General features: G+C 41.3%; 1 protein-coding gene across 8 annotated transcripts in view; it reads right to left on the bottom strand.

Annotated features, from left to right (window-relative positions):
• The window catches only part of CADM2 (cell adhesion molecule 2), a 1,031,723-nt gene that overhangs the window by 123,991 nt on the left and 895,035 nt on the right, over window positions 1–12,697 (bottom strand). For all 8 annotated transcript variants that reach the window (XM_037906100.2, XM_037906084.2, XM_043538395.1 and 5 more), the window contains one exon: window positions 5,876–5,966. In XM_037906100.2, coding sequence (XP_037762028.1) covers window positions 5,876–5,966 — 91 coding nt within the window. The remainder of the gene's footprint in view (window positions 1–5,875; window positions 5,967–12,697) is intronic.

Here is a 12,697-nt window from a genome sequence, read left to right as displayed (position 1 = left end):
CCAGGTGTTTCTTAACTATGTTCATTTACTTCTCCTTCCTGAGCTTGCAGCCCTGTGGTGTCCTTCCCACACCACACTGGGCCCACTCAGGGATATAGGATATCCACCCGCATTATTATTGTAATAAATCTTAGAGTTTCTTTGCATCAGCCACTCCAAAGGAATCACAGTGTATGTCTCATTTCAGCATGCCTTCCAGAACTAAGTATTAAAAAATAGAAAAGCCTGTCTTCATCTTCAACTTTCTATTAATCTAATACATTCTGCAAAGATCATAAAACATAGCTTATACTTCGTTTTTTCCCCTGCTACAAAGTAAGTTCATTTGGTTATGTGGTCTCACTTGTTTGTTAAGGTCAGACAAACTTTTATTTCCCTGAAACTGACAGCAGCCAAGTCAGCAACAGGGTAACTGCACCTCTGTGTTCCCCCGAGTGCATTCACTTAAAGGTTCCTCAGCCATCACCTCTCCACGGTAGAGATGCACATCTCTCTTCCTCATGACTGGGGATATTAAGGCTGTCCAGCAGTAGTTCAAGTAGAATTTATTTCTTACCAGTATGCTGCGCATAGGCGACTCATGGCGGGGACGACACAAAGGGGGAGCACCAGCTTAAGGGGGGGGCACATGACCTCTCCACGAGATCCCCCCAAATGACACCACCCAACCCCCAACCCAGGGCCCCTGTGCTCTGCCCATCCCCTCCCCACCCCATGTTACCTGGAGGTGGTTTGAAAAGGGGGGGCTCTGAACCACAGAGCTCTCTGGAACCACAGCAGTGAAAGGAGCAGGATGTGGGGCTACCGGGTGTCCCCATGCCAGCATCTCCTCCAGCATGGCTGTACTGCCCCCAGCCCTGTCTTCCAGCAGGGCTGTACAGACCCCAGATAGAAGATGCAGCTGCGTGGAAGGGCTGGGGGCAGGGACGGGTGTGGTACCCAGCAGCCCCACCTTCTGCTCCTGTGTCTTTCCAGCATGGCATACTGGCAATAAATATCTTAATGATACAGCATACTTGACTGTACTGTCCTACTTGCACCACTGCTGTCCAACTCCCTGCCTCACACAGAGAAATCCCCAGCAAGCCAGACTGCCTGAAAGGCCAGCGCCTGCTCTTTGCTTTTTCTCCAAGTCGTATGATCAATGTATAACCTGACTAGAAGGTATAACTGGGGTAACAAGAAAAATGTTGCTTCTTTAATCTTCTGACAAGAGCACTCATCAGTATTCTGGTTTTTAATTTTTAAGATTGGGGGAAAAGGTATCAGACTATGAATATTTGTTTAACATACGGGAATACTGGTGGGCCCTACTGTCGATATATATAGGCCTGGATGTAATAGGAAGGAAATCTACATAGGACATTACAGAAGAGTTCTGCTGGAAGATTGTTTGAGCGCAATATGTCTGTAGGGTAGTCAGATAGACAATTGTCCAGAGAAGGCTAACACAGATTTAGATAAAATTACAGTAACCAGCAAGAGACATTTGAAACAAATATATCTAAAGAGTCATAATCTTTAAATACATTAGGCAGGTGTAGTCGAAAAAGTGGAGAATTGCTATAGCCTGTCAGCGGTCTGGGAATCCACCCAGGGTCAAGGAGAAGATAGAAAGGAACTCTGAAGACTGAAAAGGAAAGTGATATGTTTCAGTATGGAAGGAAAAGTACAATGGTCTCCCCAGAAAAAGGGGAGCATGTTCTTCAATAGTTGTGTCGAGTGCACTAACTTGGTCTTGGTCCAAGTTACGCAGCTGTTCAACAGGCCAAAAATCCCTAGCAAAATGCTTTAGTTCAGAACTGCAAAATACAGCAATATTATTCAAAAATAGCCATGAAATCCTCACACTCAAAGCAAATCAACAGTGTGATCCACGATGACAAGACAGACACTGTAACCTAACTGCAACCCGAGACAAGACATCACCCCAGAGTTTGCTTAAAAAAAGAAACTATCTGCCAAGTCACCATCAGTCAAACGAGATGCTACTACTGAAAAAGACCTATATAACAAACAACCTCTAATTCTACTCTGACTCCTGTCAAACAAAAGCTACTGCTGACCATAACTTTTGTATCTACTGATGGTGGTGGGGAGAGAAAAACCACACAGCACAGTGTCAGAGGATGAGGAGAAAATAGCACAAGGTTGTACATATCTGGTATATTATTTTCCCGCCCCCATCAGAATGAATACAAAGAACTCTTCTACTTGTTGTATGAGGAGCACATTATTATTTTCCAGGGATTGACTGTCATAGGTGAATGGGTTTGTAATATCATCTGATTAGCATGCAGCAGGCCTCACTTAGAGTTGAAAGAGCTGCATTTTGTGGGACAAATTTGATATTGCACATTTTTAATTATAGCCCCTCTCTCCATTTCCCAGAAGACCAGCATGGGTGTAGAGGCAATGAAGACTGAAGAAAAATATATTTAATACTGTTAGAAGCATTAAAAATTCCTATTCTGGGAAATACAAACAGCCACAAATTATATAGAATCCCATTAAAATGTTGAAAATATATATATGCTTGGAGGGGAAAATCTGCTATATCTTGGTAGTTATACTATTCTATTCTTTAAAATAAAGGGATATTTTGATGAGAATATAAGAATGGCCCTACTGGGTCAGACCAAAGGTCCATCTAGCCCAGTATACAACAGTGCCAAGTGCCCCAGAGGGAATGAACAGAACATGTAATCACCAAGTGATCCAGCCCCTGTCGCTCATTCCCAGCTCCTGGCAAACAGAGGCTAAGGACACCATCCCTGCCCATCCTGGCTAATAGCCATTGACGGACCTATCCTCCATGAGGGCAGAACTTTGCCCATTGGAGTAATACCAAAGTGCTTAATAAGTTAGTGGAACCATCTTTTTTACAGCATAATGATATTCTGTAATCCCCATGCCTTAGTTCAAATGAAATGCAAATTAAAATTGAGGCATCTTGCTCCCTCTATATTTTGAGCTCCACATTACATAGAGAAGCGTAGTGTCATTTGTCTTTTCAAAGTTGTCCATGGTAGCAGAAAATGAGATACATTTTCCTAAAGAATTAAATGTACAACATGATCTGTTTGTAAAACAGCCTCTGAGGTACACGGATTGGACACTTTTACTTCGATGTAACCTTTTTACCAGTGGAGAGAGAAATTTGAAAACTTCATATTATCCAGATGTATAGCATTTAGAACAGCATTTTCCAACCTTTTCTTTTAAATTGGAGCCCCAGGACCTTGTTGCACACTGGAAATAAAAAGAACAAAGACACCATGCTTCTCCCACAGTACCGAAACGTTCCACTCACCATGCCCAGAACCTCCTGGTACAAAACACATCTAAACCCAAAGCTTTCCTTTGCTTTATTTACTTGTTTAAAACAAAAGGTTCCTATTGTGGATTTAAGCCATGGCTCACATTGCAGGATGTGAAGACAGGTCACGATGCAGTGGAAGCAGCCCCTGGAGGAATTCTGGCTGACTTTGGCAGAATTCCTCTGGGGAAGAATACGCTAAAGTGGCAGTGCTACCAAGTTTGGAAAGGTGCAGCATGACCCCTCTCAGTTTGACTCAGCACTGCTGGTCAATGAGATGGGGCAAACAGACATGGCCATGACCCCATTTTCGCCCTTATTCTCCCTTTCCCCTTTGGGATGGTGCTAGTTTGCAGCAGTTCTCAAGGTTACGCATATCACATCTACACTGCTCCTTGACCCCTTTCCCCACGATGATCTCCAGACGCACACTAGCAACCCTGTGTGCAGCCCTAGCACTATGCCTGGCTCTAGTCTCAATAGATTTGCATGACTGACTGTACAGTAGATACCACAGAGGGTGTGGAGTATTTTAACCACCACTCAAAGTTGTGGCATATTAAGGAAGCTAAGCTATGGCCTATAAATTCCACTGGGGGATATGGTTGGGCTCTGTACTGTGCACAGGGCTCATGGGCTTTATTGTCTTCCTCCCTGTACCTTTACTAATTCATTACCTATAAACCCTGTGACATAGATGGGCTCTCTGGACCTCTCCTCTTTCCTTTCCTGTTCTAAGTATAAAGGTAGCCACAATGATGCTGCTATTATCATGCAAAGTAGTTACAGATGGTTTTTCCCAGGTGGCTAGCTGTTTATCACTGGCTGTTGCGTACAAAATGGCTGATCTAAAGAGGCAACATAGCAGAAGCTGGGGTTGGTAGTTTCCGTGGCATGGACAATTAGAGATGCAATTAATAGCACAAATCATTTGTAACCCGAAGCCCACTTGCATACAAGCTCCCTCCTTTGATAATTCCATGGTGTGGACTTTTCCTTGGCTACCCTCCTAATTCATCCCTACCACATACAAAAATGTACATTTGAATCCACTGGGGTCCCACTCATGCCTTCCTTGAAAATGCACTGTAAGTACAAAGTCCACTCATGCAAACACTCTATTTGGTTTCAAAGATTTTGAACATGTAGCCCTGCATATTTAAATAAAAATGATTTATAACAATTTTTTCTTCTAAAATTGGATTTACCTGAAGTCTGCTAAAGGTCCTTGATAACATACAAAGAATTTGAACTGTATAATAGTTTATGCATCAAGAATAAAATATGTCATTCTTTATGGCCATCATAAAATGCCATCCATAATGGCACTGAAATTGCAAAGTCATAGTCTGGAAGAAAATCTCCTGACAAAGTGAGGAGATTATTTGCTTCCTTCAATAAAAAAAGCCTTATCCTTCTGGCGTGTGAAAACAAGCGACTCCTTTTCTCAATAAAGATTTCTGATGTATATTATCTGCTGCACACCAAAGCTCCTAAAGACTGAAGGCAAAATATTTTCTTTTTCTTCTATAATTCAAGGACAGGTAAGGTATTTTGTACAAAGGAGATAGCCGCGCCCCCCCCCAAACAAAAAACACAACACCCCCCCACACATCCCACTCTCTTAAGTGACCCCAGACACCAAAGATCAAGTTCCTATTTTAAGTAAACTCACAGAGTCAATTGAGTTATACCAAAGAAGAATTTGCCTTGAGAATTAAAGGACTTTTTGCATGTATCTTGCACATAAGTATTATCGAAGTGTGATTCCAGAAATATCTACAGTGAATATTCCAAAGCATATTATTTTCCTGTTACACGAAAGATATATTTTGAATACCTACATATATATTCAGGCATCTCATTTCAGTTCTACTCATTCATGCCTAAGCTCAAAACACATTTCAACTAGGAATTTACTTTTCTAAATCAGGGGTTATGCCTTAGAGGTTTATTGTAACTGGAAAGAAACTATTAAATTAAAAAAAAAATAGATTCTGTGCAATTTCAATACTGACAGAGTTGGCTGTTAAAAAGAATTTCGGAAGGGATACAGTTACCAATTTTCATGTACAATTGAGATGTCGACAATTCATTTTTTTAATGCACACTTTATTTTTTTAAATTGGGATAGAACTGGATAGCCAATTTGCATATATCATTAACTGTCCAATTTTCATGTAAATGACAACCAGAGTAGCCAGAAAGTTCAGTACATTTTCTCAAAGGCGTGTTGATTTGAAAATTTCTCATGTGATGTTTTGTCTCAGCTATCATCAGTTTGATGATCTAAACAGTGTCCTATTAATCCGCAAACCTTTCACTGAAAAAAAAAATATCTCACTGCTGGAATCCTTCTCCAAACCTAACATAGATGACAAAGTAAAAGACCAATCTTTCACAGGCACTTAATGAAGACAGGCTTCAACGGGTTTTCTGTACCGGAGATCACTTTACACTCAGGAAAAGACAAAATCAGCAGATTTTTGCAGTCAATCTGAAATCAAAAGCACAATAAGGAAAAACAAAAAACATATTGCTTGGTAAATCACTTACAGTGGTTTTCCTTTGGATTCACAAGTCAGAACTATAGATTGTCCTTCTTCTGGCCATGAACTGGAAGATATGATTTTAACTGAAGGTGTATCTAGAAAAAAAAAAAAAGAAAAGAAAATCAATTTGTTGAAGGACACTAAAATGATTTATTATGTAAGTGCATGTTCATAAAACATCATGCCAAGTCTAGTTTTCAGTTGAAAGTTGCATTTATTTGAAGACTTGAGCTGTTTTCACTGTTCTGAAAGTGGCACTAAAATGACCTCTGCAACTGGAAAAGTAAATTTTCATAAACCTAGAAACCACAGATATTCCCAGACTAAATCAATTTTGCTGTATTGAACACAACTCCATGGTATTAGTGCTCCAAGGTCTGGAAATTAAAAATGAAATACAAAAAGAAAGTATTGAGGATGAACAAGTACTGGATATAATTGTTTCTTTGTCTATTTATAGATGGATATGACTGCTACTATTAGAGGACTGAATGCATTAATGTACATTTGAACAACACCTTTATTGTTGCAGTAGCCTGGGCTCTTCGATAATGGGCTCTTAGATAAAATACCCTGTTACAGACATTATGCAGAATATTATTTCTGAAATGCAATAATGCAGGCCCTTAAACAGATTCTCATTTTTAGTACAGTTAGCAAATCATTTTGATTGAAACATCTGCTACAATTACTCTATAAGACTATAATCTGTCCTAAAAACTTTAAAATACTATTTCTACATACTGTAATAACCTCTCCTATTTTTGCAATGAGGTATGCAACATAAAAATGTTCTTTCGGACCTTTGAAAGTAGGTCTTTTATTTTAAAAGCTTTTAACAGCTGACTTGTATACATATTTTAATGTAATTAAAAGTTTATCATGTAATTTAAACACACAGGAAATTTCTTTGCCGGATATATTTTTCTCTAGGCAATAAATGTCATGCTCAGGAAAATTTTCTAACTTAATAGGCAAATATAATTCCTGTTATCTTTCGCTTGTTTTTCAGGTGACTTTTTGATGCAGGGTATATTTGCTAATCATGGAAGATTTTTAGTTTCAAACCAGAGTTTGCACTGTCCGAGCCAATTTGCAATTCCTATTTGAGTTGGCAGTGTGGTGACAATGTCAAAAGAGCTACATCACAGTCATTCTGATGGCAACAAATTGTGAAACACAGAATCGAATTTAAATGAGGGAGGGAGGCAACAAGTGAGTGGGACTGAGAGGTCATTCCAGGTATAAGGAAGGCACTGAAGCAGACATGAACACTAGAGTTAGAGAACGAAACAGGAACATCAAGGCTGGCATCACTGGCTGAATTCTTAAATTATTAAAAGCAATTAAAAAAGCTTTTAAATGAGTGTTTGTAAATGATCCAAATAAAGGAGGTAGAGGGGTTTTTAGCAAATTAAGTTTACATTGTTCTGTTCTTGTACAGATCAATGAAGTGCTGATTCCAAGGATCCTGCTGCAGTTCTCAGTTCCTACTTAATTTGATGCATGCTGCTCCTAATCTTGCTCCCACATCTGAACTTGTCTGACTAATATAGACTTGTGCTAGAGGTAAGTCAAGCCACTTTTCCCTTCCAATAGTGCACTGTAATATTTTCAATGTTATTTTATAGTCTACTGGAGATAAAATAAGTACATGTAAACTAAAGTCAATATTGGAAAACAAAAACAAAAAACAGGACTTAGCCCCAAGAGGTTGGCTGAAACCTCCAGCTACACTCAGCAGTGTATGCAGTGTCACTAGCTGAATTCACACCACTGTGGGTAGAAACTGGCACCTGGTGAGAAAAGCATTTCATGGACACTTAAAAGAATCAGGAAAACATAAGTCTTAATTGCCAATACCCCGTTTAACCTGTTTATCTGGGGACATTCAGTACCTGGTCATAAGACGGCAAGGAAATTTATGACACATAATCCTCATCATAAATCCAAAGCCTCCCTTGTGTTGAAAAGTAGCTGAGCATTTTGGAGACCACGCACTGTAAAGATATCCTCATAAAACAGGTTGGAACGATTATGTTCCTCCTGTAAATGCCAGCCTGATGCTTAATCTCCAAAAAAAAGCAACGCAGAAAGCTTCATTTTGGAAAACAGTTAATGTCCATGTAGAACGGCAGTACTAACTGATCTCAGTCACGATCTTAAATCTCACAGATTAATGTGGAAACAGTCAGCATAATCACTCTCTTTGGAGTGGGGTAAAAATCTGTGAAAGAAGCTGAGAGATGTTGTGAAGTATTTCATTTGAATTTCCTTGCCATTGTACTAGTGTGACAGATGAGACATCCTTGTGTTGGCTGCACCCTCCCTTTTCATCTATTTCAAAACAAAGGCTGATTTTCAATCCAACTTTCTGGAAGCTAGAAATATGGGCCTATTCAGTACCGTCAATCTAAATACAGGATGCCTATTAGTAAGCAAGAGAAACTAGCAAGGAGATAGGAAATTCAGCACACACACAAAAAAAGGGACCTCTCAACACTTCAGAAGACCCATCTTTTTAAATTCAGCTCTTCACCTTCTAACAGACAAGATTGAAAATCAGAATTCATCTTGTTCCTTAATATCTCTAAAATGTTTTTCCTCTTGATATTTGTTGAAGGTTTACTGAATGCAGTGTCTACTAGGTCTGCATTGGCAATACAATAAACTAGTGGTGATTAATTAAATGGAGCTGCAATGGTAAAGAATGGCCAAAGCCTTAAATTGACATTCTTCTTCCTGACAAATAAAGCAAGGTACTGTAGAAAATACACTTTGTTATGTTTTTTATCTTCTGATCAACTTATATAATGTATACTGGACTTGTATAAGGTCCTGAGTTCCTTTAAGACAGCAAACATACCAGTTAATTAAGAAGTACTGATGTTTAATGAAGCTTAGAGAAGAGTTTACAATTTTAATTTATTATAGACAGTCCCTCAGGTAAACCTCTAGAGATGCTCATCTATTCTGTGTGTTTCATTCTGAGTTACTCCTTCCCTTTATTTCCATGTTGTCCTGAATTTTGCTTCAAAATTAAAATAAGCTACTATAAAAGGAGATCTTTTAAGACCAGCTGTTCACTTCTCTTACATTTTCATCAATATTTAAACTGAGAAAATGTGTACAGGAACAACCTCGTCAAAACTAGCCCAAGCAGTTATATTTAAAAAACAACTAATTAATGGTTTTTCCAGGAAATAAAATGCTACTAACTATACAAGATCACCTCCTGTTGGAGCTGCTCATTGTAAGCACTTGACAAGAGGAAAGGTGGACTTTGATCTGGAATACTCACAAAAGTTGCCACAACTACTGGAACTTCACTCAGTCTCCAGTATTTAAAAAAACAAACAACCCCCCCCCCCACACATTTATTTTCCCTTCACCACTTATAAGGTAGGCGAGTATATAAAAAAAATCCCTCCTCCTTTCTATGGCCATATTAAAAAACAGTAGTCCAAAATATTTTAACAGAGAGTCAGATGCAAGGTTGACCCTCCTTTGCTATGTCAATTCACATCAGCTGAGAAACTGGCCCAGTAAATGCAGTGGTGACAGCATATCCTAGACTAATAGTATGAGAGACCAAAGTCTTTTCTCAGCAGAATACTTATAATAGAGGCAGTGGAGGTATGAACTCCCTCATGCCACAGCAGTAATACATGTTAATCCTAACCTGTAGGGACCCCTCTATGGGGTAAAAAAGTCATTTGAAAAATTAGTATTTGGAGTACACTTGTACTTTGCAGTAAACAGCAGCTTTACAGCAGTTTCAGATGATGAATTTGATCTTTTTCACCTTCCCCTTTCCAGTTGAGCACAACAAAGGGAAAACTTTCATTAAAAAATCCTATTTCATCAGTCATTCTAGGAGTTGGATGCATCCCATTGCACAAAAGGAGAGAAGCCATTTCAAACCATGTGGAGATTTATATAAATTTTAATCAAGCTATTTTTTTATATAATTCTTCCTATATTAGAATGGTAAATAATATTATATTGGATCATCCACATGTAAAATCAGTGAACACAAGTGAAAACATAATTTCAATTAATATTGGTAATGACTGCTATGTGATATCTGAAGAAGCTGAGCACCTTAGCACAACATTGGTTGCTCTCTTGGCAATAAACTTCTGACAACTTTTATTTCTCAAGGAGCCATTCACCAGGCTTTTGTGGATACAGCTGCACCAATTATCTGCTTTGTAAAGGGAGCACTTATTTATTTTTATATTATACTGGCCCCCACTGTGCTTGGCACTGTACAAATACCTAGTAAGAGTGAGTCTCTGGCCTGAAGAGCTTGCAGTCTAAGGACCTGATCCTGCAAAAAAATCAGCATTCATGCTTAACTTTGTGCACAGTAAGTAGTCCTACTGAAGACAGAGGAACTACTCACAATCTCTAAGCCCTGGTCTACACTAGGCGTTGAGGTCGAATTTAGCAGCGTTAAATCCATTTAACCCTGCACCCATCCACACGACGAAACCCTTTTTTTCGACTTAAATGGCTCTTAAAATCCATTTCCTTACTCCACCCCTGACAAGGGGATTAGCGCTGAAATCGGCTTTGCCGGGTCAAATATGGGGTACTGTGGAAGCAATTAGACGGTATTGGCCTCCAGGAGCTATCCCAGAGTGCTCCACTGTGACCACTCTGGACAGCACTCTCAACTCAGATACACTGGCGAGGTAGACTGGAAAAGGCCCACGAACTTTTGAATTTCAATTTCCTGTTTGGCCAGCGTGGCAAGCTGCAGGTGAGTGCAGAGCTCATCAGCAGAGGTGACCATGATGGAGTCCCAGGATCGCAAAAGAGCTCCAGCATGGACCGAACAGGAAGTATGGGATCTGATCGCTGTTGGGGAGAGGAATCCGTGCTATCAGAACTACGTTCCAGTTTTCAAAATGCCAAAACATTTGTCAAAATCTCCCAGGGCATGAAGGACAGAGGCCATAACAGGGACCCAAAGCAGTGCCGTGTGAAACTTAAGGAGCTGAGGCAAGCCTACCAGAAAGGCAAACGGCCACTCCGGGCAGAGCCCGAAACATGCTGCTTCTATGATGAGCTGCATGTCATTTTACGGGGTTCAGCCACCACTACCCCAGCCGTGTTGTTTGACTCCTTCAATGGAGATGGAGGCAACACGGAAGCAGGTTTTGGGGACGAGGAAGATGATGATGATGAGGTTGTAGATAGATCACAGCAAGCAAGCGGAGAAACCGGTTTTCCCGACAGCGAGGAATGGTTTCTCACCCTGAACCTGGAGCCAGTACCCCCCGCACCCACCCAAGGCTGCCTCCCGGACCCGCCAGGCGGAGAAGGGACCTCTGGTGAGTGTACCTTTTAAAAGACTATACTTAGTTTAAAAGCAAGCATGTTTAATGATTAATTTGCCCTGGCATTCACGGCTCTCCTGGATGTACTCCCAAAGCCTTTGCAAAAGGTTTCTGGGGAGGGCAGCCTCATTCCATCCACCATGGTAGGACACTTTACCACTCCAGGCCAGTAGCATGTACTCGGGAATCATTGTAGAACAAAGCATTACAGTGAATGTTTGCTGGCGTTCAAACAACATCCGTTCTTTATCTCTCTGTGTTATCCTCTGGAGAGTGATATCATTCATTGTCACGTGGTTGAAATAGGAAGCTTTTCTTAAGGGGACATTCAGAGGTGCCCGTTGCTGCTGGGCTGTTTGCCTGTGGCTGAACAGAAATGTTCCCCGCTGTTAGCCACAGGGAGGGGCTAGGGATGAGGGGCTAGCAACGTGGTGGGGGGAGGCAAAATGCGACCTTGGAACGAAAGCACATGTGCTATGTATGTAATGTTAACAGCAAGGTTTACCGTGAAAGAGTGTACCCATTGTTCTATAAAATGTGTCTTTTTAAATACCACTGTCCCCTTTTTTTCTCCACCAGCTGCATGTGTTTCAAGGATCACAGGATCCTTCCCAGAGGCAAGTGAAGATTAGAAGGCAAAAAAAAAATGCACTCGCAATGAAATGTTCTCTGAGCTCATGCTGTCCTCCCACGCTGACAGAGCACAGACGAATGCGTGGAGGCAGACAATGTCAGAGTGCAGGAAAGCACAAAATGACCGGGAGGAGAGGTGGCAGGCTGAAGAGAGTAAGTGGCGGGCTGAAGAGAGGGCTGAAGCTGAAAGGTGGCGGCAGTGTGATGAGAGGAGGCAGGATTCGATGCTGCGGTTGCTGGAGGATCAAACTAATATGCTCCAGCGTATGGTTGAGCTGCAGGAAAGGCAGCAGGAGCACAGACCGCCGCAACAGCCCCTGTGTAACCCACCGCCCTCCTCCCCAAGTTCCATAGCCTCCTCACCCGGCCACCAAGCCACTCCACCCCAGAGGACTGCCCAAGCAACAGAAGGCTGGCATTCAATACGTTTTAAAGTGCTGTGTGGCCTTGTCCTTCCCTCCTCCACCATGCCTCCTGGTGCTTCTCTCCTCCACCACCCCTCCTGGGCTACCTTGGTAGTTATCCCCCATTTGTGTGATGAATGAATAAAGAATTCATGAATGTGAAGCAACAATGACTTTATTGCCTCTGCAAGCGATGGGAGGAGGAGAGGGTGGTTAGCTTACAGGGAAGTAGAGTGAACCAAGGGGCGGGGGGTTTCATCAAGGAGAAACAAACAGAACTTTCACACCGTAGCCTGGCCAGTCATGAAACTGGTTTTCAAAGCTTCTCTGATGCACAGAGCGCCCTCCTGTGCTCTTCTAACCGCCCTGGTGTCTGGCTGTGTGTAACCAGCAGCCAGGCGATTTGCCTCAACCTCCCACCCCACCATAAATGTCTCCCCC

This window comes from Chelonia mydas, chromosome 1 (assembly GCF_015237465.2).
Source record: "Chelonia mydas isolate rCheMyd1 chromosome 1, rCheMyd1.pri.v2, whole genome shotgun sequence".
NCBI classification, from domain to species: domain Eukaryota; kingdom Metazoa; phylum Chordata; order Testudines; family Cheloniidae; genus Chelonia; species Chelonia mydas.
The sequence above is the reverse complement of the archived record's forward strand: the minus strand, read 5'-3'. Positions and strand labels throughout refer to the sequence as shown.